Genomic DNA, 22,644 nt, shown 5'->3' with positions numbered 1-22,644 from the left:
TGTTACAATTACATATGGAGAGGGGAAAAAAGATGGAACAGCAGGAACAAAGGATGAATAGCAAAAAAAAAAGAGGTGGATTTGGGAGCCCTTCCGTCACACATTCTGTTTGTCTCAACAGAGAAAACGGAGCTGAATTATTGAAGGCAGGGAGTGCACTGTAGTGTAGTGTAGTGCAGACCAGTCACAAGGTAAATACATGCAGCAAGTCTATTACAGAGTGGCTGAAGTCTCATGGCCCTTTGACTTGAACTTGTAATAATATGCATTTTACTACAACCGGCTGATATGTTTTACACTCGCAAGGTTATGAATCATGGTTGCACAACACACAATTAAATATGATGCCTAACCTTGACTTAGATACTGCAAATATTCAGCGTATGTGTCCGATTTCCCATCGACTTTTCTTTTTTCGCTGCATGAAACACGCATGGAGCACAGCGTCTGAATAGCAAGGACCTGAAACATCCAGTGGTCGAGTAACCAAATGAAATCACATCTCCGAATATGAATAAAAAACAACACAGAATGTGTGAAATAGTACTTAAAGGCAACATGCACAGTGTTTTCGACCATCTTCAGAGTATAAAATGAATAGGTGTATAAAAACGTTGCGCTGCCGTGTCTCTGACGTGCACCAGTTCTGGAAATCTGAAATCTTTTTTTTTTTTTTTACTCAGACCTCGAACCAAGCCTTGAAACCATTCAAGATGTCTCTGAAAAGAAAGAAAATCTAAGTAAAGCCATCTTTATAAACGCTCAATGTCAGACGGGCTGATTATAAAACCTCAATGAGGACTAAAGTCTGAACGCACTTGCACACAAATGAACACTGAAAACAAAAAACAAAACATGAAAAAACTGTATACTGCACATACTGTAAGCAAATGTGGTTGCTACATAAACAGAATAACTAATTTTTTTTTGGAGCAATAATGGCTTCCATTAAATTCCGGGCTAATATCAAAATTGTCCAAAAGGTGAGGCTTATTTAGTTCTACACTCAAAGACATAAAGGACAGTCGTTTGGACAGCTCACTTTCTAATTTTGTGGATTGTAGGGCTAAATGGACTGTCTTTGTACTTCAATAGAAGTGTAATCTTACAAAAAGAGCGTCATAACTGACAGAACTGTTCAACTACCTACAGTATAATTCCATTTTTGGAAGTACTTCAAAGTTACATTATGCATAGTTCCAAGTAAATGGCATTAAGTACTGAATATGGCCTCCAGCGACAATCAGCTGATCGTTGACAGTAGCTAAGAGAACACATTACTACCCATATAACTAAACAACAATCACAAATCCTGCTGTTCTCTCCAATACTGAGCTCTGAACACACAACTGTAGTCATTAGGGTTAAATGCCAAATAAAACAGCATTTTAGAATGTAATACAATTATTTGCTGTTGTTTGCTGGTCTTTTTCATCTAAATTGAATAGATGAACTTGTTTAGCTACGGGGCTCCGTTTCCAGTTTCATTTAAACAAGGACATAATACAAATTAGCAAATTCTAACATCTGATTAAAGTCCAATAGTGCTCACCGTGATGTGGAAATTAACAAGAAATTTACTTATTAGTCGATCAGCAAAACGAAATCAACCAAAACAAATAAATACACGCCAATGACAAAATATCTGCTTCAAAATTTAAATCTCTGGTTTAAATATCAGTAGTCAGATTAATCAGCATGGATGCAAATGAATACCTGATGTTGAAAAAAACAAACTAAATAAAATCCTTAAGATCTTCCCATAGTTGAAGTTACACATAAAAAAGGTGTCTTTTTTTCAGTTAAGTCAAGAATTACAGTGGTAGATCTATGAAGAGAGGTGTTTGAAGATTTTGTCTGCGCAGTGGAGGTTTTTTCTCAGTTCCATGTGAGCTGAAAGTAGACTTAAGGAGTAATACTTCCTCTTAAAGGGCAACAGGGAAACCCCTCGTTCAGAAAAAAGGGTCAGGCACTGTAAGTCGAAGAAAGAATCCGTTAGATTTCATGAAACCTGCACCATTCCATCCACGCCAGACCACCAGATCTACAAACAGTCCAATTTTTGAAAACTGAGGGCTCTCACTGCGAAACCCTTAACCAAAACAGAGGGCCCTTGCTTCTGTTTTGTGCGCTATTCCAGTTCCAGACAGCAAAACAGCAATACATTACAGGGCTATTCCATCTCCTCCCATTACAATACACTGGCCACATATGGAGGTGTCTTTATATGGCTATATCCTGTGGTCCTCTTCTCATTTACACCAATTCTGGGAGTCTGGCATTCTTATAGGGCACCCAAATCACTGTTCCATTGATCTGGGATGTTTCAGAATGACTTCTTAAGATACTAACTGATTGCCTCAACTCATACATTTCATAAATACCACATCAAAGTAAACCTCTAGCTTCTGAGAAGTGGCTGAAGAGTTACAGTAATGATTCGGCAAAAAAGGTGATCACACCACCATTTCCCTGCCTCCTTTTGTGGGCTGCTATGACTTGTGATTGCTAGCAAGTAGAAGAGCACTGTAAGTGAACAAGGGAATGAAGTGTGGGTCTCCAACTCAGTCCAGCAGGTTTCCGTGTTCTTGCGCTCTGGTAAGGCTGTCCTTGCGGTGCAGGTGATGGACTCCCATCCTTTTGGGGCTCTTGTGCGGCCGACTAGAGCCACTCTGGGGGTGGTGCCGCTGAGACGGGGGCTTATCCGTATAATCCTCAAGATCGGCAAGGACCCTGGAGCCAATGATAGGAAAATCCTGCGGCAGGACATCCCTCTCCTCGGCAGAGCTGCCTGCCGACCCAGCGTCTTCCGCGAACTCTTGCCGCTTGGCAGAAGCTGGGCTGGTTTCCACTGTGACCATTGTATCACCACTGGCGCCGTCCTCATTGTCAACAGCCATCAGCAGGCGCTCGCTCTCCTCCTGGGAAAAGTCGGCGCCATACTGTCCTCGTTTGGTGCGCAAGTCTGCTACACTACTGGTGTCCGTGTCCAGGCTGGACTCTCTGCTGGCCGTCCAGCTTTGAGCAGAGGAGCCTTCTTCTCCGTCCGAATAAGCGCCCCGCAAGATCCCGCGGTCTGAAGCTTCTCTTCCAGACTTACTGTTGCGACTCCTCTGAAGCTCCTTTACAGTCTCGCTGCTGAAGGAGGTACGGTTGACAAGGGTGCCCTCTGAGGATGGTGCCGTCTTCTCCACGAACATCCGCTGCCAGTTGGCGAGCAGGTCTTCTTCAGAACTCCCTGAGCTGGCAAAGGCACTCGGTGGCTGCGGCGGGCTGCTGAAGGGGCTGGACTGGCTGGATAGAGGGTCGGTGATGTCCGTTTGCTGTGGCGTTCGGGGGAGTGATGTGTGCCCTCCGCCTGAGGACAGGGATAGGTTTTGTTAGAATTTTATCAGTATTACTACTCTTGGCAAAGGTGCTTACAGAGTCAATGTTCTGTAAGTCAATAACTACTCAGTTATCTTTTTAATATTATTGTAAGAGTTTACGTCGAACCCTTATCAATAATATTTGTAAGTTTTACAATTGGCTATCATGGGGGCGTCCCTACCTGAAGAAGAGGAGGTCCCAGATCTCCAGCCTCCGTCAGACACGGCGGGGCTGTTGGGGACGGTGCGCTGCCGTTCTCCTGCTTCTTCCTCGTTTTGCACCAGGCTGAGGGAGATTGCCTGCCGTGTGGCGTAGGTGCAGTTGGGCAGTGGGCTGTTCTTGGGGATCTTTACCTTGTCGTCAGAGGAGAACTCGATCACCTTGCGGCCAGGGTAGAGAGGGTGCGGTGGTGGTGGTGCAGGGTAGGGGTTCAGCTTCTCGAAGGAGGGTGCCATGTCATCAGCCAACGGACCATCTGGACTGGCCTGGCTTCGACACATGCCATTAACGTGCTGCTGATCGGAAGTAGCGCTGCCACTCTGCCTAGCATGTCCTGGACCCCCATTCTCGTTCTGGGGTCCAGTCATATCGACGTGGACGAACACGTCTTCGGCCACCGGCCGACCAGCGCTGCTGCTGGACTGGGCAGAGTTCAGCACTAGCGGTTCGGGTTTCTCAAGCACCCGGGCAATGACGGACGTGGGCACCACATCTGCAGGTGTCAGGCTCAGCGTGTCTGGATCCTGACCCTGGGCTCCTTGAGGACTCTGGCTCTTGTCAGGCAGGCTGCTCTTCATGTGCTTATTCACCATCTCCTGCAGTTCATATGGTAACTGGTGTGCAAGACAAAGAAAAGAGACTTACAAACATGATAGATTTCTAAAACCAAGGCATGTCATTAACAACAACTTTAGAACTCTGACTTAACAAAGATTAAATAAAGGACCTGTAAAACATTCAAATGATGGAGCTTTTTACCTCCTCCTGGAACCACCCTGAAATCCCCCGTTGCTTGTGTTAATGAACCTCATGACCAGCCTCTAACAGTGGAGCCAAATACCATCTGACATGTTGTGCTTTTAAACAGCCCACTTAGCTTCTTTAAGTGGCTGCTAAGGGACAGTTTGCGTGGAGGTGCCAAATTAGATAACTACATACTTAAAGGTGCATTCCAGCTCTTTCTGCATCTAAACCATCATTATGTAAACAAATTGGCTTTATTTGGTGTAACGAAAAGGTGAGTTTTATGACAGATGAATCAGTTTAGGCACCATTAGGTAGCAAAATAAAATGTACACATTGTTATCATATCAAAACCTTGTAACTGCTTTTTTAGAGAGTATTTGAATAAACCAATGTAAGTTATGTTAACAGACATTAAAGTTAAAAAAATTATTTCCCTCTTACTAAGTTATCATTTTAGAGATATGAGGCCACAACAAAAAGCCTATGTTTGACTGTCTTTCAAATTTGACCTTTTCGCTTTTGTACTCTGTACAATTTACATTGTCAAATTCCACCCCAACCACACAACTTGGGGTTATTATAACAATTTTGCGACAGCCCAATCCTAGTAAGACTTTGTAGACTAATTCCTCAATTACACAACCTTAAGACGAAGCTCTTTGTTCCACTTCCTGAGATATGAATGGTCTGGTAAATGAGACCCATTTATAGTGTATCCCCATAAAGTCTGTCTCAACCACCATCAGGAGCAGAAGACAGGCTTTTTTCTATTCAAAAACACCGGATGGGTGGTTAGTGACAAAAAAAATACAAAAGAAGCTCATCTTAAATTAGCATATAACTCAGGAGTGGGGAGGAGAGAGAGAGAGAGAGAGAGAGAGAAATAAAGGTAGGTGTCTGAGGCCTTTATTTCATGTTGCTGCCTTGACTGGACAAAGCCAGGCGGGGCCATCGATTCGTGGAAAACAGACAGGGAAAATCAGTGAACGCACAGTCCAGCTCGGCTCATGCCTTAACGATCCTGTGGAGGCAGCGAGTGGCCTGCAAACCTCCAACTTCCTCTGGCTGCGAGGCCACAGGAGATCAATGCGTCCAGGCAGCGCTTCTGAGCGCGACCCCCGTATGGCCTTCCAAATCAGGGATCTACATACTGCGCCCTGTGCTCTACTTTCCCACAAGGTTAGACTCAACATGTCCTGTCATGTGTACGGCACATGCTACACGTTCACCCCCCCCCCGACCCCATGTACTCTGCCTGCAATCACACACCAGACATCACCAGTGCTTAAACTGCAGCACTGGGGCTCTCATTCACTCCATCACAGGCCATTCATCACATGGACAACAACGACCGCACAGAGCTTTCAACTGCACTTAAAATAATTTACAGCAGGTAGGGAAATGCTACATCACGGCTTAAAGGATTGGTTGGGCCAAAAATCTTATTTACACTTCCACATATGCTAAATGTTGGCTGTTCACCAAGATATGTTTGGTGTCTTAAGTCTGCATCTTTAGTTTAGCACTGGAACTACAACGCTAATGTTTAGAAACAGAACAGCAAGAGGGAGTGTGTTAATGTGAATAGCAAGCCTAGTGGAAAGAAATCCAGTCAGCTGGAGTGCAAAGCAAGCAACTGATGCCCCTGCAGAATGATACACATATTGTAAAACTGTTATCACAAATACCAGCACAATTCTCTCACAGTACAGTAATTCTCAACTAATTAGTCTTCAGAACTAAACAAAGAATGGAAGCTTAAAGACAGCAGTTAGCACAAAGCAAACTATATACCTAAATCACACACTAACCCCAAACAGTGTTAAGTATACTTGTTTATGTTTTTTATTATCTGCAAAAATGAAAAGTGAATGAACAAAATTTGAGATTATCTGACAGCCTACTGCACATGATGCTAACTGGCGCCTATCTAGTCGTACGCCAAAGTTTGAGCTCCCTTGGTAAAATGACATGGTTTCTTGATTTTCTAAGTGAAAATAAGTTCACACATCCTCTACTCTACTGGCTCACAGCCCTGGAGTAGCCCTTACCCAGAACATTTCAGTGTTTCTCCTGCTTCCAACACACCTGATCCAGCTCATTAACCAGCCCTTCATGACTTCAAGCGGGTGTGTTGGGAACAGGGAAAATGTGCAGGGCAGGAAGAACGCCAGGACCAGAGATAGGAACCTGTACTGTACACTGAACTTAAATTTTATATTTTTTATTGTTTATTTGCTGATTAATTCAACACACAACAAATGTGCAGAGGTGAGCCCTCTGGCAAAGATATATTAGCTTATTTTCACTACGTAAATATGTACTTTGACCAAATTTTGCATACGACTGTAAGCATTTATCACTTGGTAGTTGATCTACTGTACTTCTGAAAAGGGGAAACGTTGTTAATTTGGCCAAATGAACACTTCAAGCCCTAGAAAACTGTATCCAAAGCTTGCACTGCTGGTTGTGATGTGGATGTATGCAGCGTGCACTCCCTGCAAATGTCCTGCATCTGGTGTAAATGGAGCAGGTTTAATTTTGATCTCCCCGCTGCTCTGTGTTATGGGCAGACACGACTGCAACCTGCTCCCTCCCGTCCGCTTGTCTGAACAGAAGGATGACTCAGTGCTGCTTCACGGCATCTTCACATCCGAGCGCGCACGCACGCACCCATCCCCGAGAGGCCCACGTAACCATGGTTATCGGCGTTTCACTTTGGACGACTTTTATCTGCCTCAGTCAGCGGCGCTGTTCATCCTGCATCCGTCCACAATGGTGGCTGGCAGGAGGAGGTTTTCCCCAACAGCACATGCTTCCCCTTACTCGCCCTCTACGGCGTGACTGTTGTTGCACTTCATTTGAGGCATTATCTAAATATAGCACCTCACTGTAACAGCGTTCTTCTCCCGAGAGACAACACAACAAATACTACTATGTCAGCGTTCGACTGGAGCATAATGAATCTTAACGTTTCTCTGGCTCTTTGAGGGCTGTTCAAGGATACACACAGCAGCTCGAATCTGTAGCTCACTGCATCACTTTTACAAACAGCATAAGCTTTGCGAGAGGGCAGCCTTCCTCTGGCTAATTAAATGTCTCTGGGAAATAACAAATTGCTCTCATTTCCTATCATTATGTCACCACTTTCCATATGAAAAGGTTTGATTAATACGCGCCAAATAAATCTGCATGTGATTATTCACTTCGAGTGGGACAGACCACCGGAGAAGCATCTCAGCTCCTGAAGCAGGTTAACCTCAGAATAGGCTGCTGCCAGACTAATGAATCCAGCCAGGGTGAGGAGATAATTCAGGCAATGAATAATAGATCTCCTAAAAATAGGCCTGCAGCAAGACACCCACCTTCTTATGAAGGGAGGGCCGGCTGTAATCGTCCCACAGAGAACTGGACATCTGGGATTAGTCAGTTTGCTCGATTCATAAACAAACACGCTAAAGAGAATGACAAAAGGTGGCTCCCTTACATTAACGGTGGGCAGGAAGGAAATCCTTATCTTATCTGAGCTTATTCAAAGCGCAAACACAAGTTAAGCATTAATAACAGGTGAATTTTGCATAATCTCAGATTCAGTAATACCATCGCTCGCATATCAAAACCCACCATTTGGAAATGCCTGCTGCCTTTTACACTGTGAAAATACTTGATGATGAACAGGTTTGGGGGTACAAAGTAAATAGTGTAACACGTTAGTTTCAATTCTTGTAATCACTTTACAGTTACTGACTTATGAAGACTATTAAGACTACTTTATGACTTGTATTATTCACATTCCCTAAGACGGGGGTCGGCAACATGCAGCTCCGGAGCCACATGCAGCTCTTTTACTGCCCTGTTGTGGCTCCACAGCAGAATTTTTAGGTAGAAATAAAATAATCCTCATTTGCAGTAAAATAAAGCTCTGCTGATCGTTCAACACAGTTTAAACAATAAATGGTCTTAAACTCTGGAGTTAATGTAGCCTACAACTGCTAATTCAACCTTTAACCTTGAAGATTGGCGCGCAGATAACAGATAACAATCCTGCCGAGCTAGTAGCTAACGAAAAAGTCAGCTTCTCATTGGCCAGCTTCTTGTTGCCAGAATGTAACTGCTGCACCATTTAATGTGGAACAGGAACATTTGAACAAGAAGCTGGTAAATGAGAAGCTGACTTCAGCCTCGTAAAAAGTCAAATGTAAAAAGACATTTTACAAGAAACTGTTCCACATTTGAGGAAAAGTTTTCTGCCGGAGATGCGAGAAAAGCGGCTATATCTGAGCTAAAGCTTAAAGCAATCTTTCAAAAAAATTTAAAAACACTGAAAAGATAACCAACAAGTAATGAGATTACTTTTCTCAATAAGTAAGTAATTTCACACAGTTTGAAATAAGTAATTAGTAACTGTAATGCATTACTTTTCAAATAATGATCCCATCGCTGTTGACTAACGATGTATTTGGTCTCAGGTTGGGTTCTGATTAACAACTGGATCATCAGATATCACATTGAATCTTTGCCTGTTGATCACTGACATTTTTTTTTACAGGTTTTGTTTTGTATTGGAAATTTTGTAAAAAACAGATTTAGACATGCAAATAAGATGTTATTTAGTTATATATGCATACATTTACATATTTTTAAAACCATAGATGATGGAATTAAAATGGTTATTTCATTTTAAAGACACACTCCAAAGAAAAGATAAAATATTAATTATTAGAATCTTAGCTCTAGAATATTAGAATTGTTTTATTGCTTAATGAAGAAAACAATGCGCTGCTAAATGTCAGGTCACTTTGTAGTGCGAACATGTAAAATTGAATGAATTCTAGAAACTGAGATTTTTGCTTCAGAATGTCAAGAAAAGCTGATTTTGAAGAAAATTATTTTAAAAATGGGCCTCAGAACTGCATTACCCAGTGAGATCTCAGACACCATGCACCATTAGAGTGAATGTTGTTGTCAATTCAAAGTAAATATACATATTTGGATATTCTAGTTAGATTCTACAATAAATAAGCTTTTTAGAGATATAAGACATGATGTGCGTGTGCCTAGTGTGGAAGGAGCTGAGCCTTCATTCAAGTTGCAAGCTTTTGGAAAATACACTTAGATATGCAAATTCACAAAAGATGATGAAATAAACAGCTGAAATGTTAAAATACCAGTTGAGAGTTCAATACAACTATCAAAGGAACTGGATGCAGTTTATATAAAACAAACAGCTGCAGCATAGGTGCAGCCCACGAATCAGGAAGGCCAGTTTAATTCCAGGTTGCAGGCTACAGGCCGCATTGTGCTCAAGTGTCATTTCCCCAGGGCTCTGTGCTCTGCCATGGCTCTGATAAAGGCCTGTTAACTCCTTGGCTCCTTTACACTGATACACAGTTGTCCATCATTCAGACACCTGCTGCTTTCTGGCCCACGGATAAACACAAAGGCCAGGCAGAGTTATGAGTCTGGGCTTTGACACCTTGTCAATAACTCACCTTGCTTTTCCTGGCCAGCCAGCCTGTATCCAAAAGTCCAGCTTTGCTCTGCGTCGTGACTATGCTAAAAGAGCTCACGCTAAAGACTAGTATACAGCACCTGCCGCATCAAAGCCTTGCTTTCTTATCCCATCTCTCTACAGTGTGTATCGCTCTGTCTCTTTGTCTGCTATCTAATGACAGGTTGTACTCAGAAGCACTCCTGCCTCCATTACAACATTAAAAAGTCTCAAAGCAATCACACACTGTCTCGTCCCATCGTCCACCTGGGTTACAGCGGAGTGCAAAACACATTTAGTGTTTGTGCTCAAAGGAACGTGTTTAGTGGCCGAACACGACACTTACATCCGCAAACTTGTGGTTCCTGAAATGTGACTTGTTGCACTTCAACAGTTGCACAGCCAAATTGCAGTCCTGACGGTAGCGCTCCTGAAAGAGAAGAGGGCAAGTCTGTGAGCACAGAGTAGAAAAATAAGGAAAACGCATTAAAAAAATATGGTATACTTTCAATTAGGGCTGAGCAATCAATCTTTTTTATAAAAAAAGTGCAATTTTTGTATCACAGGAGCTGCAATACTGATTATATGCTACATTATTCAAATCAATTATTCAAGTGGCAAAATGTATCCTAATAACGCAGAGATTGTGAACTGACAGTCTGGTATGCTGCATTCAGCATTTGAGCCTCAGGCCTGAAATAATGCATGTGCTCATCATCCAAGCAAAATTAAAGGAATTTTTTATTAAATTTTAGTATAATATAATCTTTGTGATGCAACAGTTCATTCAGAGTGGCTTGATGTGAAATGGTTCACTTTCTAAAACTTTCCATACAGTGGTGGTAATCAGAACCGGGGGGGCGGGGGGTCGCACTGTCTATTATGGAAACATTTACTATAAATTTTCGTTTAAATTTCTCTGGGGACTAGTTTGTCTTATAACGCCCTGCTCATGCGCTATTTAAAAATACATTTTAAGGAAAAATCATATCTCAAAACTATCACAAAACCATGTTTGAGTCACCGGGCCATTAACTTGTAACCATTGAATATGACAACTTCATATGAGGAAGCTTTTAGAGCCCATGTGTCAAACACAAGGCCCGTGACAGTCCTATTCGGCCCGCAAAATTATTTTAATTTTCTATTCTTATTAGCCCATTTTATCCTGAGATGTACTTCAGTCCCCAGCATGCACTGCAACATAGTGTGCATTCTGACCTTCTTCACCCAACAACAATCTATGGACCAGCGGTTACATAAAAAGAAAAGATGCCTGGTGTCTAGTTCAAGCAAACAGGCAGTTTATTTAAAAAAAAATTACCTAAAACAATTTATTTGTATTTTAACTTACTTTTAAATAAGTATTCAGTGCTTATTTTGCTGTTGCAGTTTTGGCATATTTTGAATAAACAATGGCCCGTTCGGGTCGTGGCAAAATGTTAAAATAACAACACAGCAGGCCTACGGATGGGCTGCGATTTTTTTAATATGGCCTTTTTAGTGGTTGAGTTTGACACCCCTGTTTTAGAGCCACTGACGCTTTAGATCTTTGGTTCCTATCATCACCACTGTGAACACTTCTAACTCTGGAACAGAACGTTTCATATTAAACCAAACATTCTGAATGACTCTGTTTACATCAACAATTTAATTTTGCACAAATTTTGAACAAAAAACCCAACCAAAACCAGCCCAGTAAATCCCACTTCAAATCTGAAGCGTAAATGAAATGAAAAAAAATTACATTTTAATAGCAATTGTGTTACTGGTGAGAAAAAATATAATCATAGTTAAATACTTTCCTCAAATCATTCAGGTCTAACTTTCCAGGTACCGTTTCCTGAATTCAGAGCTATTTCAAGAACTAGGTGACTTTGTGTCCAACATACTTGTAATAAGAAGATATAAGTAACCAAAGGAAAAAAAAGCCAGAGAGAGCATCGTTTCCTGTCTGAGAGGGATCCAAGGAGGAGACTTCTCCTCAGAGAGAATTCTGAGTGATCAGCTATGACTGATGGGTGGCTGATCTGCCCAAGGAGATGAAACACTATGCTTAAGCAGCGTGAACAGACGGCTAACTGGTCCCTCACACTCTGTAATTAGCTCCCCACAGCCCTGCTGCATACATACACTCAGCTAGCAGGTGGAATAAGCACATTTTTTAATGAAGCTGCATAAAGAGACCTATTTATGAAGTGGCTCTCTAAATATATGTAAGAGGCATAAAAACAAAATTGAACGACTGATTGAATTTAGTAAATATGGGTACATTTATTTAGCAGAGTCAGATGATATATTGTCCATTCTACTTTACTCCTATTTGTGTCACAAAACAATACTGATTTTAAGCTTTAGCACTATTAATGATTGAAAAAAAAAAACTACAAAACATGACATGCATGTCATTTGCTTACTGCATCATATTGTTCTGAAAGAACAGTTTAAAATACATCCCCGTTTCCAAAAATGTTGAGACGCTGTGAAAAATGTAATACCAATGCAATGATGTGTGAATCATTTAAATCCTATATTTAATTAAAGACAGAACAAAGAAAACATATCAAATGATGAAACTGAGAAATTTTGCTTTTTTGAAAAATATATACCCATTGTGAATTTGATGCCAGCAACACGTTAAAAAAAGTTAGAATAGGGCAACGAAAGACTGGTAAGGTTGTGTAATGTTAAAAGCTGTAGGCTGAATAGACGTTACTTTTCATGACATCGCAAACAAATTCAAGACATGCTGTTTTTGCGGCTCAGTCTTCATATATAGACTGGTATGGACTGTGAAGGTAATTGTATGTCTTGAAACTTGTAAAAATGTTTACATACTACATCAAACTCAAAAAAGGAAAAGCCAGTTTTCCACAATACAGGCCTTTAACTTTGGTAATGCAAACTTTGTAGCTGACTCAATATCAGTGGGTAAGTCAGCTGCTCTGCACGCAGGACAGCACGGTTTAACTCCCCACTCAGAAGAGCACTTCACTGCTCTGATATTAGACACGGCTCCTGATGCTACATTCACATCACATTTAATTACATCAGCCTTGCACTGTGCATGCATAATATAATACAGTTGTACAATTAATCACTTTTTACATTTTTAGTGTGATATGATTTCCCAGTAATGTAGCATTAGGAGCCATGTCTAATAATAGAATAGCAGTGTGCTACCTTTAGCCAAGATTTCTATTTGTACACTGAATCATTGATGCACTTTTTAAATCATAATTAAAATGTACTGCGTCTTATATCACCATCACAATATCCATCAACTTTAACGAATGTCGGATTTTGTGTCCATATTACACAACCTTAGTGTGTTTTGACCTGTTCTGTTATAGGAGCCCTCAAAGAGATGTTACTATCATGGAAAGTAATATTGGGATAATGAAGAAAATGATTAATTGTGTAAACCTATGATATAATTTGAAAATATAGCAATACTGCATTTTATCAGTGCTGCCCAGCACTGTTTCTACGTAAAGCCAGTGTACCCAGAGTGCAATAATACACTCACAGATAAGAGAATTTCACAAGCTGCATCCAAACTTAATCAAAAAGTACAGCCTGTCTAATGTGAAAGTGCTGTTTCCCCCTGTAGACCTCTATCAGGCAAGAATCAGCTGCTGGGCTGCAGACACATCTGACAATGCAGTTCTATGAAAGCTCAGCACAGAACCTCTTAATGCAACTTTCAATTTTCAGCTCCACTGGTTACCATTTGAAGCTATACTACAGTGCTGACACACACACACACACACACACACACACACACACACACACACACACACACTGTACTGCTGTTACACATACATTCAGCTCCTCCAGCTTGTCGACTGTGTTCTTGGCATCCACAAGCTTGTTGGTGAGCTCCACTATCTCTTGATCCATGGTCTTCTTGTCTCGCTCCACTTTCCGAAGCTGCAAGAGACACAAAATGAGCGCACATTATTGTTTGCTCTCTAAGCACTTCTCTGAGGGAAAACAGGCAGAGACTGAGCTAGTGGCTCAGCCACTCTGTTTTAAGTAAAAGCACAGTCATTTCCTCATCGATTCGCAATAAAAGCTTCAAGTCTCTCATCTTTGTCTCAGTGCTGACTGTGTCAGCAGAAAAGCCAGGGCGGGGGGGAGAACAGTCATCCATTCAGCTTAAGAGTATGGGGTCAAAAGTCGGGCAGGAACAAGAAGCAGACACTGACGTACATAAACAGATCGATTGCACATAGATAAGAAGCCCAGATGAATCATTCTGCTGAATCATCTAAAGCAAGACACTCTCAGTCTCGATCTCTCCATCTCTGGACATTCAAAAATAAATCTGGCTCAGAAATAAACCCTAATTGAATATATTAGCACTGATAACACTGTGCAGCAGGAATGCACTCTACAGGAAGTGATATCAGAATGTGATCTGTTCAATATTTGCCTAGTCACACAAAAGCAGAATGGCTGTAGTTTTGAAGGGAGTTAGGCTATTACCACTACCCTCTTGCAACCACATGCCAAAGCCAGAAACAAACTGTCAGAACAAAACCTCTCATCCCTAAACGGGTAAGTTTACAGTGATTCCAGGTGATTTTGGACCATTTCTACTGGTCCATTCACCATGAAATTTTCAAACAATGTACAGTTGCATGCAAAAGTTTGAACACCCTTGCCACACTATGTGTTTTGTTGATTTTCTAAGTGAAAGTGGTTTCACTTTTAGTTAAACATACTGGAAAAAATCATACAAAAAACATAAAATATGCCTTTCCTTTTGCACAGCCAACATTATGTTTTATATATTATGTTATTATACACATAAATACATGTTACATATAGCAAATAAACAGTAAAAAGGATTAAAGTGTGCAGAAGTGTGTTCTTGCTCTTGTTGGTCAGGTTCACCCGAAAATGCTGAAAAATGTGTTAAAGCGTCCATATAATAGAAAAACAAATGTTCCTGTGTTTTTTGTTTTTATATAGGTTTGGATATTACTTTGTATGAGGTTATTAGTTTGGTGTAGCGCAGTCTACAATAATCCGTCTCTGTTAATGTCAGAGCATGTAAGCTAGTTCAGGTTTCCAATTTAGCAGTACCCACCGGGTCGGGTCAAGTTAGGTCGGGTCTCAAACTTGCGGGTTCAGGTCAGGTTTTGACTTCCTCTACCAGAAGTTTTCAGTCCTGTGCCTGGAGTATTACTAGCCCTACATGCTGTGGTTTTCCTGGTCCAACACACACAGTTCACCTCAGTTCATGGCTTGTTAGTTAGCTTACTAATTGGATCAGGTGTGCTGGAAGAAGGGAAACTAAAGCACAGAGGGCACTGGGACTCAAGGACTCCAGGACCAGGACTGAGAACCTCTGATAACCAAACAAACACATACAAATTTAGTCTACTACCAAAATTTAAATATATTCATTCCAGCGTTTGCAACATAAATTATTCCCCAAACCTCTGGGCTGGAAAACCTCCACATCAATTAGAAATACTGTGCAGATCCAACCGCTCACTTTTTATGTGTGTGTTGAGGGGCACAGAACAGCGTGGAAAGGTCTACTTTCTACATACACACATTCCATGTCATCATTATGACTGCATACAAAGCCAGTGTCTTTATTATGGACCCATTGCATGGTTGCATTGAGAATGCAGAGAGACAGACATTGGATTTAATTGAATTGAGCGTAGCATCACAAAAGTGAAGAGCTAAACAGATCCACGCTGGCTAAAATGTAACTGAAATGGATATGTAATCTGATGGCTGCACATTACATTCCAAAAATAAAGACAAAATCAAATCAGCAAGACATCATCTTCTGGCTTCTCACCCACAGGTTTAAGTCTATTCCTCCACTAAAAGAAACCCTTTGTAAAACTGCCCCTGTCATTTAGGGCCAGGACTACACTCATTATCTCAATATATATTTGGGAAAATGTTCCATGGCTACTTCATCTCTTAGCTTGACAGGACACTGAAAGAGAAAGACAGAGAGCGAGAAAGCAGAAAAAAGACAGCAGCAGCAGCCTACTCTGATGCTAGTCAATAAAAGAGCATTTAGCTTCGCAGCTGCTGTTTGACTGAAGTGGACAAGGTGGGGCAATAAAACCAGGTCACAGAAACAGCAGCTGTTCATTGAGAGTCCACTTAAAATTTGTAATAACAGCCATCACAGGAGATACCCAGCACTATCACTATCAAGCATTCCAGCAAAAGGGGAACAGAGAAGGAAAGAAACAATAACAGGATGAGGAAAACTGGTTCTATTTACAGCATTCAAAGCTGAAGTTCAGTGGTTGAAATATAAACAAACAGTCTTACACACTTAAAGTGTAAATAGTTTCTTGATAGTGAAGTTGAAACAGAACCCACCCTTCAGTGATTTAACATAACAGTCAAAACAGCCATTCAGTATAAGTTATTCATTTTTCAGGGTCAGGAAAACAGCAGGAAATATATCTGAAAGAAAACTAAACAGACGCCTCAACAACTAAATATAACATCAAAACTTTCAGCGTTTAGTGTGTCCACTCATTATCTTTTTTGTGGCTCCCGTTCTTGTCAGGAGACTCTCTTTCAGTTTTTCAAAGAAATCTGCAGGGATATTTTTCCACATGTCCAAAGTTCAGTCTTAGAAATTGGTTGAATTTTCTGCTTTTCACGATCCAAGAAATCCCAAACACATTCAGTGATGGTGAGGTCTGGACTCTGGGGTGGTCAGTCCATTGTTCTGAGAACACCAACAGCTAGTTTGTTCATCTGCAAATTTTTCTTTTTATTTCCTTTTCTCAGTGAGGCTTGAATTTTCTCCTCTCTCTCAAAGATGAAAGCTTTAATTGCTGTTTATCTCATGGGGACAGTTTTAGTGGTCTACCAGGTCTTGCACAGTTGTTAGGAGTTATATTTTCCCTGTATCTTAGTCATTTTACGTATTTTCTTTTGACTTTCCCCTTTCCTTATGCAAGTGGATTATATCTCCACAGAAATATTTCCCGAAAATAAAATTACTTTTATTTAACTTCGGCTGCTTTGACTGAAAATCAAATAAATAAAGGACAGTCTTTATTGTACATTATTTAAAAAAGAGGCATTTGCTTTTTAGAGTTTAGAACGTCAGGGCAACTTAGAGCTGGAAAATGTCCATAAATCATATTCTCCCTATCTTTCTATTCGTCTTGTGAAAAGGTAATTGAAATGCCTGTCATTGTTAACGTGTCTGAGCCAGTCTGTGGTGCTGTGACAAAGTAGGGTGGGTATAAATAGCTATATTTTAGTAGAAGCCAGCATCACTGATTATAGTTATTCATACTTTTAACGCCTTTTGCATTTCCAAAATGTGGAAAATAGCAAAATAAAGGAAAGCTCTTCTAAATTGTCCAAAACTGGTACTGCAAGTGATAATAGCAACATAGTATGCTGACTAAACCTGCAGCAGATACTCCTGGTAGTTTGTATATTACAACCACTGTGCTGCACACTTGAACCCACAATGGCATCCACATTATAATGCTACCGGGAAGGTTATCACATGCAGAATGAGGAGATGAGGATGAGGCAGGGGAGGCTGAAGAATGACATCTACACTAATACACTCTGAAGAACAAGGAGAGAGAAGAGAAAGAGCCATCACGCAACTGCATAGACCCAAGTTTGACTGACGGCAGCCTGATGATGATGATGATAATGGTGGCGGTTGCGATGGTGATGAGATACCCAAGTCACAAGGCAGCATGAATGGTAAAAGAAGAAATAAGGGAAAAGAGAAAGAGAGAGAGAAAGCACTGATGGAGAAAAACACACAACATGGTAAGTACAGTGTTTGTACCCTGGATCTGCCGTTATAAGGGGCCGAACCTCTTCAAATAATACATTACATGCCAGACTGAGAGTCCTGAGAGCACCTGAAAAGGTAAGATGAGAACAGCCCTGCCCTGCCAATGCACTGCCCAGGCTGCCAACATCACATTACCTGTAATGCCACCTGCACCAACTGGACAAGCTTTCAGCAGGGGGACACTGATAAGAGATTTAATCGAATAAAAGTAGAAATTAACTGAAAATGTATACCTAAGGGAAAAAAAAACAGCATTCCCTTTAGGAAGCGTGAACTACTTTCTAAAGCCGAGCTACTATAAAAGAAAAAATACACCTACATCTAAAACTACACTACTTGTAACTAAATTCATATTACTTATTAATATATTATTTGTAATAAATAATAATGATACATTTTTTGTTACTCTGGTAGCAAAACACATTCCCACAGCAACTGTTTTGTCCAATAAACTTTTAAAGTTAGTAAATCAATAAACTTTACTTTCTTTAGCCCAGGGGTTTTAAACCGTTGGCCATGAGCCCCTGGTGGGTCGCAGTGAGGGGATAAGCAGGTCGGGAGGAAATGGGAACAGTGCATTTTTTTGTTTTTCTCTGAGGGAAGAGATAATTAAGTGCATTTTAGATTAGAAGCAGGAACCACACTGTTTCTGCACCACTGCTTCTTCCACAGCAATCCTGTTATCAAAGTAGCTTTTAATACCTGCTGCATGCAGAAAGCACACCTGAATTTCAGTGACTGAAACCCATACCACCCATTATGGACAGCAATAATTAATGTGTCATAACTGGTTGCCTGACATTAATGTAAAACATTGAGTCATATGCAAAAGTTTGAACACCCTGGTCAAAAAATATGTGAAAATCCACTGCAGGAAACAAACAAACACAGCATTTCTTCAGCTAATTTTTCTGGCACAGTTTCTGTTTGCTGAAATTTAACTTATTGGGGGGAAAAATAAAACATAAAATGTATCATAACTTCAGCACAGGCTACAATTTATGTTTTTCCCACTCAGTATATCAAATTCAGCAAATAAAAAAAAGATTGTGCCTTAAAGTGTATTCTCTCTAGAGACTGTTCTCCTAGAAAATTAGCAAAATGTGGTGCCCGAACTTGCATGACAGTATATTAAAATTTGAAAACATAAAAGTTTTAAAAGTTTGCAAAGGCTCCAAAAGTCTGGCTGCCATGGACCCCCTGCACCCTCTCAGCCCCCAGAGGTTCTGCCACTGATTGAAAAAGAGTAATATTGAGTAAAATGGGTGGAAAGATTCAGGGATTAAGACTAATTTGATGAGATTATGTCTATCACTTCATGCTTAAACATTTGGTGGGTCTCAGGACAAACACTACCTCTACATGGGTCCCTTTTCATGGGTTCTGGCATTAAAGTTTGGGAAGCCCTGGTTTAGCCCCTGGAAGCTGCATAGAAAATATGTGGCCAATATTAACAGATGTCAACCCATTTGCTAGGAATGATTCTGCAGACTGCCTTCAGGGGACGGGATGGTTAAGTCTTGTGATTTGAGAGTCACTCCAAGACTTTTCACTCCAAAGATGTTTGATTACATTAGCATTTGAATGGCACTGAGAGGATAAAGGATGTACAATTATGTAAGGTTTAAGCCTCCTGTCTTTTATCCATCATAAAACTTCAAAGGCTCTTAACATTAAATTCTAATAAATACCAGCAGTTACAATAAATATTTTGGTGGATGTATGCTGGCTTCACAGCATGCTTAACAAATAATTCAATAGCTCTGAGTTGCTTATTAAATCACAAACTGAACCTCATCACAACTGGAGCAGCTTGTGCTGACTCAGTCCTATCCGACACTACCGTTAATGTGATATAAAACCATTCCAGAAAAAGTGGTTATCAATCACCTGTTCTGGCATGAGGAAACGCAGAACTGCTGTCCAACACAATAGGATTTAGAGGCAGCTTTTGAAGAATATCAGAGCCTTTCAACGCACTGCCTCAATTGATATGGCTGATTATTTTCACCCATTTCATGTTTTATTCCACTTCAGAAAATCAGATTTGTCATTCTTTAAAGCTTTGATGAAAAGGAGTGGGGAAAAAAAAAAAAAAAAAAAGATGAACATGGCGTGACTGTATTATATCCAATTAAAGGAACCTGACAGACCTGTCAGAAAGTTATCAGCTTGGACAAGCAAACCACAGCCATGAGTAGCCATGCATAACACTTGACATTTGTTGATTTGGGGGCAAAAGAAATCAACTGCTTTTCAGAAGAGGCAGCAGTATATCTGCATCAATTCAACGCAACTGGGTTTCAAAACAGGGACTGTTGTGAGGGACTTTCAGTACAGTGTAGAGGTCGGACTTTCTAGGTACCTCAAGAATTAATTAGATTTCGATTTAGGGTAACAAGACGCAATTAAACAAACGATTCTTGATGCATCTCAATCCATCTCCAATTTTTTTTTACAATTTGATTTTCTTCAGTTATTTGTTAGTAAGAGAGAATTGCGATGCACCTAAGAATCGATTATTTTTTCCATCCTCAGTATAAAATCCTGCAAGAAAGTGGTTGAAGGGTAGGGTGCAAATATTTTCAAAATATGTTTATCATGAAGTTCTGAATGTCATTTATTTAAATAGAAGTATACCGTCTGCGATATTTGCTATACTGTAGCAATATAGTTTTCACTTTTCGAGGGAGAAAAAGTTCTATCCGCTCCTCCTTCTGCTGTGCTGTGGCTGTTGAAATTGTTTACAAGCTCTGCTAAGAAAACAGACTGTTTTATATGATCAGAGCCCTACAATGTAGTGGGAGCTCATGAAAGCAGAGCTGCTCTGTGTCTCTAAGGCTACGTTCACATAGCAGGTAAAAGCGGCTCAAATCTGATTTCCTCACCAAATCTGATTTTTTTGTTTGGCTGTTCACATTATCTTTTAAATGTGACCTACATGCGACTTTAGTCTGAACAGATCAGGCTCCTAAACTGACCCGCATGTGCAAAAGAACAATGCTTCACATTACTTTATGTGGCTCATTCAGAGGTAAACAATCATGACTGCTAATGAATGAAGGATAATCCCAGAATTTTCAGTTTCATCTTCCCCAGCACCAAAGGAGCGATCATGAAGCTTCACTGACTGACAGCTGGGCTCATCACCCAGAACGTGTTCAAGCTCACCGTAAAAGGCATGTTATTCAGACATGGTCACTTCTTTGGTTCATGTCCTCAGATTCTTTAAAATTTGCTTTCAGACTTTTCCTTGACGCTGCAGCCTCGTTCTCCTACGGCCGCGTTCAGTTATTTCTTTCAAAATCTTTTTGAACACAGTGCAGTTGTGATAAGTGCGTTCTAATTGTTTTGTATAGAAACATCAGCCTAAATGTTCATGAGGTCTCAGCATTGTGAAATGATGACGAATGTCGAGTTGGATTGACATAAAAGTTGCATAAATTCCGATCCGGATACGTATCGGATTTCGGGACCACATATGAAAGCATCTCAAATCGGAATTGAAAATGTGTTTTTTGCTGTTCACACCGACACAAAGAGGACACACATCAGGGTAACATACAAAGAAAAAGATCGGATATGGGCCACTTTTACCTGCTGTGTAAACAAAGCCTAAAAAGTTTCTGGAAAAAACTTGCAGTACTGCAGTGAAGGTATTTCAAAATGTCCACAATAACGTTACCAGGCAAAGCTGAATTTGAACAGAGGCAACAATCTGATAATTTTGTTAGCAATTTGCTGAGGTGGTTCCTTAACAAGTCTTTTATTTCAGGCCTTTTATTTCATAGTCACAAACTGGTCACCATTTTTGTGTACGTCATTATGCATGAATCAGTGAGATCTTGCATGTCTTCCCTCCTCCAAGCCAAGTGGCACCAAAGCACCCTACTTTGCAAAGTCTCTGTGTGCGCATGAATTTACTTTACAGTAGGAGAAAAATACTTTTTTGTTTTGTGAATTGATTCAGAACACTTTCAGAGAACTGCGATGCATCTAAGAATCAATTATTTTTTCCCACCCCACTATTACCCTGCGAGGAAGTGGTGCAAATCGCATGAGCAAGAACACACGTGTAGTTGAATACATTCCTGATTTAAAATCCAGTGACAAAACACCTGTTGGGGCCATAGAGGCATTAAAGTCAGCCGTGTTCCTGATGTCTCCCTACAGGATTTTAATTCGAGCTTAACCACAGCTTAAGAACATGGCTCTGTGCAACGTGACTGCAGTGACTGACACAACAATTCATTAAAACTGTATCAGACTCATGTGTTTATACTCCTATGTCCTTTACTATTCATTACAGTACAGATCAGAGGATTTGCATGGCTCTCCAGTCATTACTGCTCCTCCGCAGGCATCAACATGAGACCGTTACCATCAGCCATCACTATTACAGTCATAAGCAAAAATTTGGGCTCCCTGGTCACATTATGTTTTTTGTTGATTTTCTAAGTGATAAGTTAACACATCCTCTACACACTTCCTCACATTTTAATGCATAATCACTGTTTATTTGCTGAATTAAAAAAAAAAAAAAAAAAACACAAACCACAAATTGCCTGTGCAGGCATCACGGCACATTTTGCATTTTCATATATTTTTTCAATGTGTTACACTCAGCAAATAAATAGAAATTGTGCTCTAAAACTTGCAGACAATCGCCAAACTTGAGTTTATTCCCTTTAGAGGACATGCTAACCTATTTTTACTAGGACAATCGACAAAACATCTAATTTGACCATTGGTGTTCAAACCTTTGCGTACATATATTTATAACTGCAAGATTAGACTCTGTATAGCTGTGTCACTGACCAGTTGAGCATATGTTGCACAGGGTTAGAGTCAAATAGCAGCATGCTGTCTGGGACACACTGGAAAGGGCACCATATGACTCTTTATTCAAGATACAGATTAAATGTTTGTCACTCTTGGACCCTAATCTAATCCCTGTGGCATTAAGTGAGACAAAGGCTTGATTCAT

At 40.5% G+C, this 22,644-nt stretch overlaps 1 protein-coding gene across 3 annotated transcripts in view; it reads right to left on the bottom strand.

Annotated features, from left to right (window-relative positions):
• Positions 1–662: 662 nt before the first annotated feature.
• Positions 663–22,644, bottom strand: part of tjap1 (tight junction associated protein 1 (peripheral)) — a 136,046-nt gene continuing 114,064 nt past the window's right edge. For all 3 annotated transcript variants that reach the window (XM_036573771.1, XM_036573770.1, XM_036573772.1), the window contains 4 exons: positions 13,652–13,759; positions 10,173–10,256; positions 3,551–4,202; positions 663–3,358 (listed from right to left, as the gene is read on the bottom strand). In XM_036573771.1, coding sequence (XP_036429664.1) covers positions 2,565–3,358; positions 3,551–4,202; positions 10,173–10,256; positions 13,652–13,759 — 1,638 coding nt within the window. In that variant the 3' untranslated portion in view covers positions 663–2,564. The remainder of the gene's footprint in view (positions 3,359–3,550; positions 4,203–10,172; positions 10,257–13,651; positions 13,760–22,644) is intronic.

Source organism: Colossoma macropomum, unplaced genomic scaffold (genome assembly GCF_904425465.1).
Source record: "Colossoma macropomum unplaced genomic scaffold, Colossoma_macropomum, whole genome shotgun sequence".
NCBI classification, from domain to species: Eukaryota; Metazoa; Chordata; class Actinopteri; order Characiformes; family Serrasalmidae; genus Colossoma; species Colossoma macropomum.
Note: the sequence above shows the minus strand (reverse complement) of the source record. Positions and strands in the feature narration are given on the sequence as shown.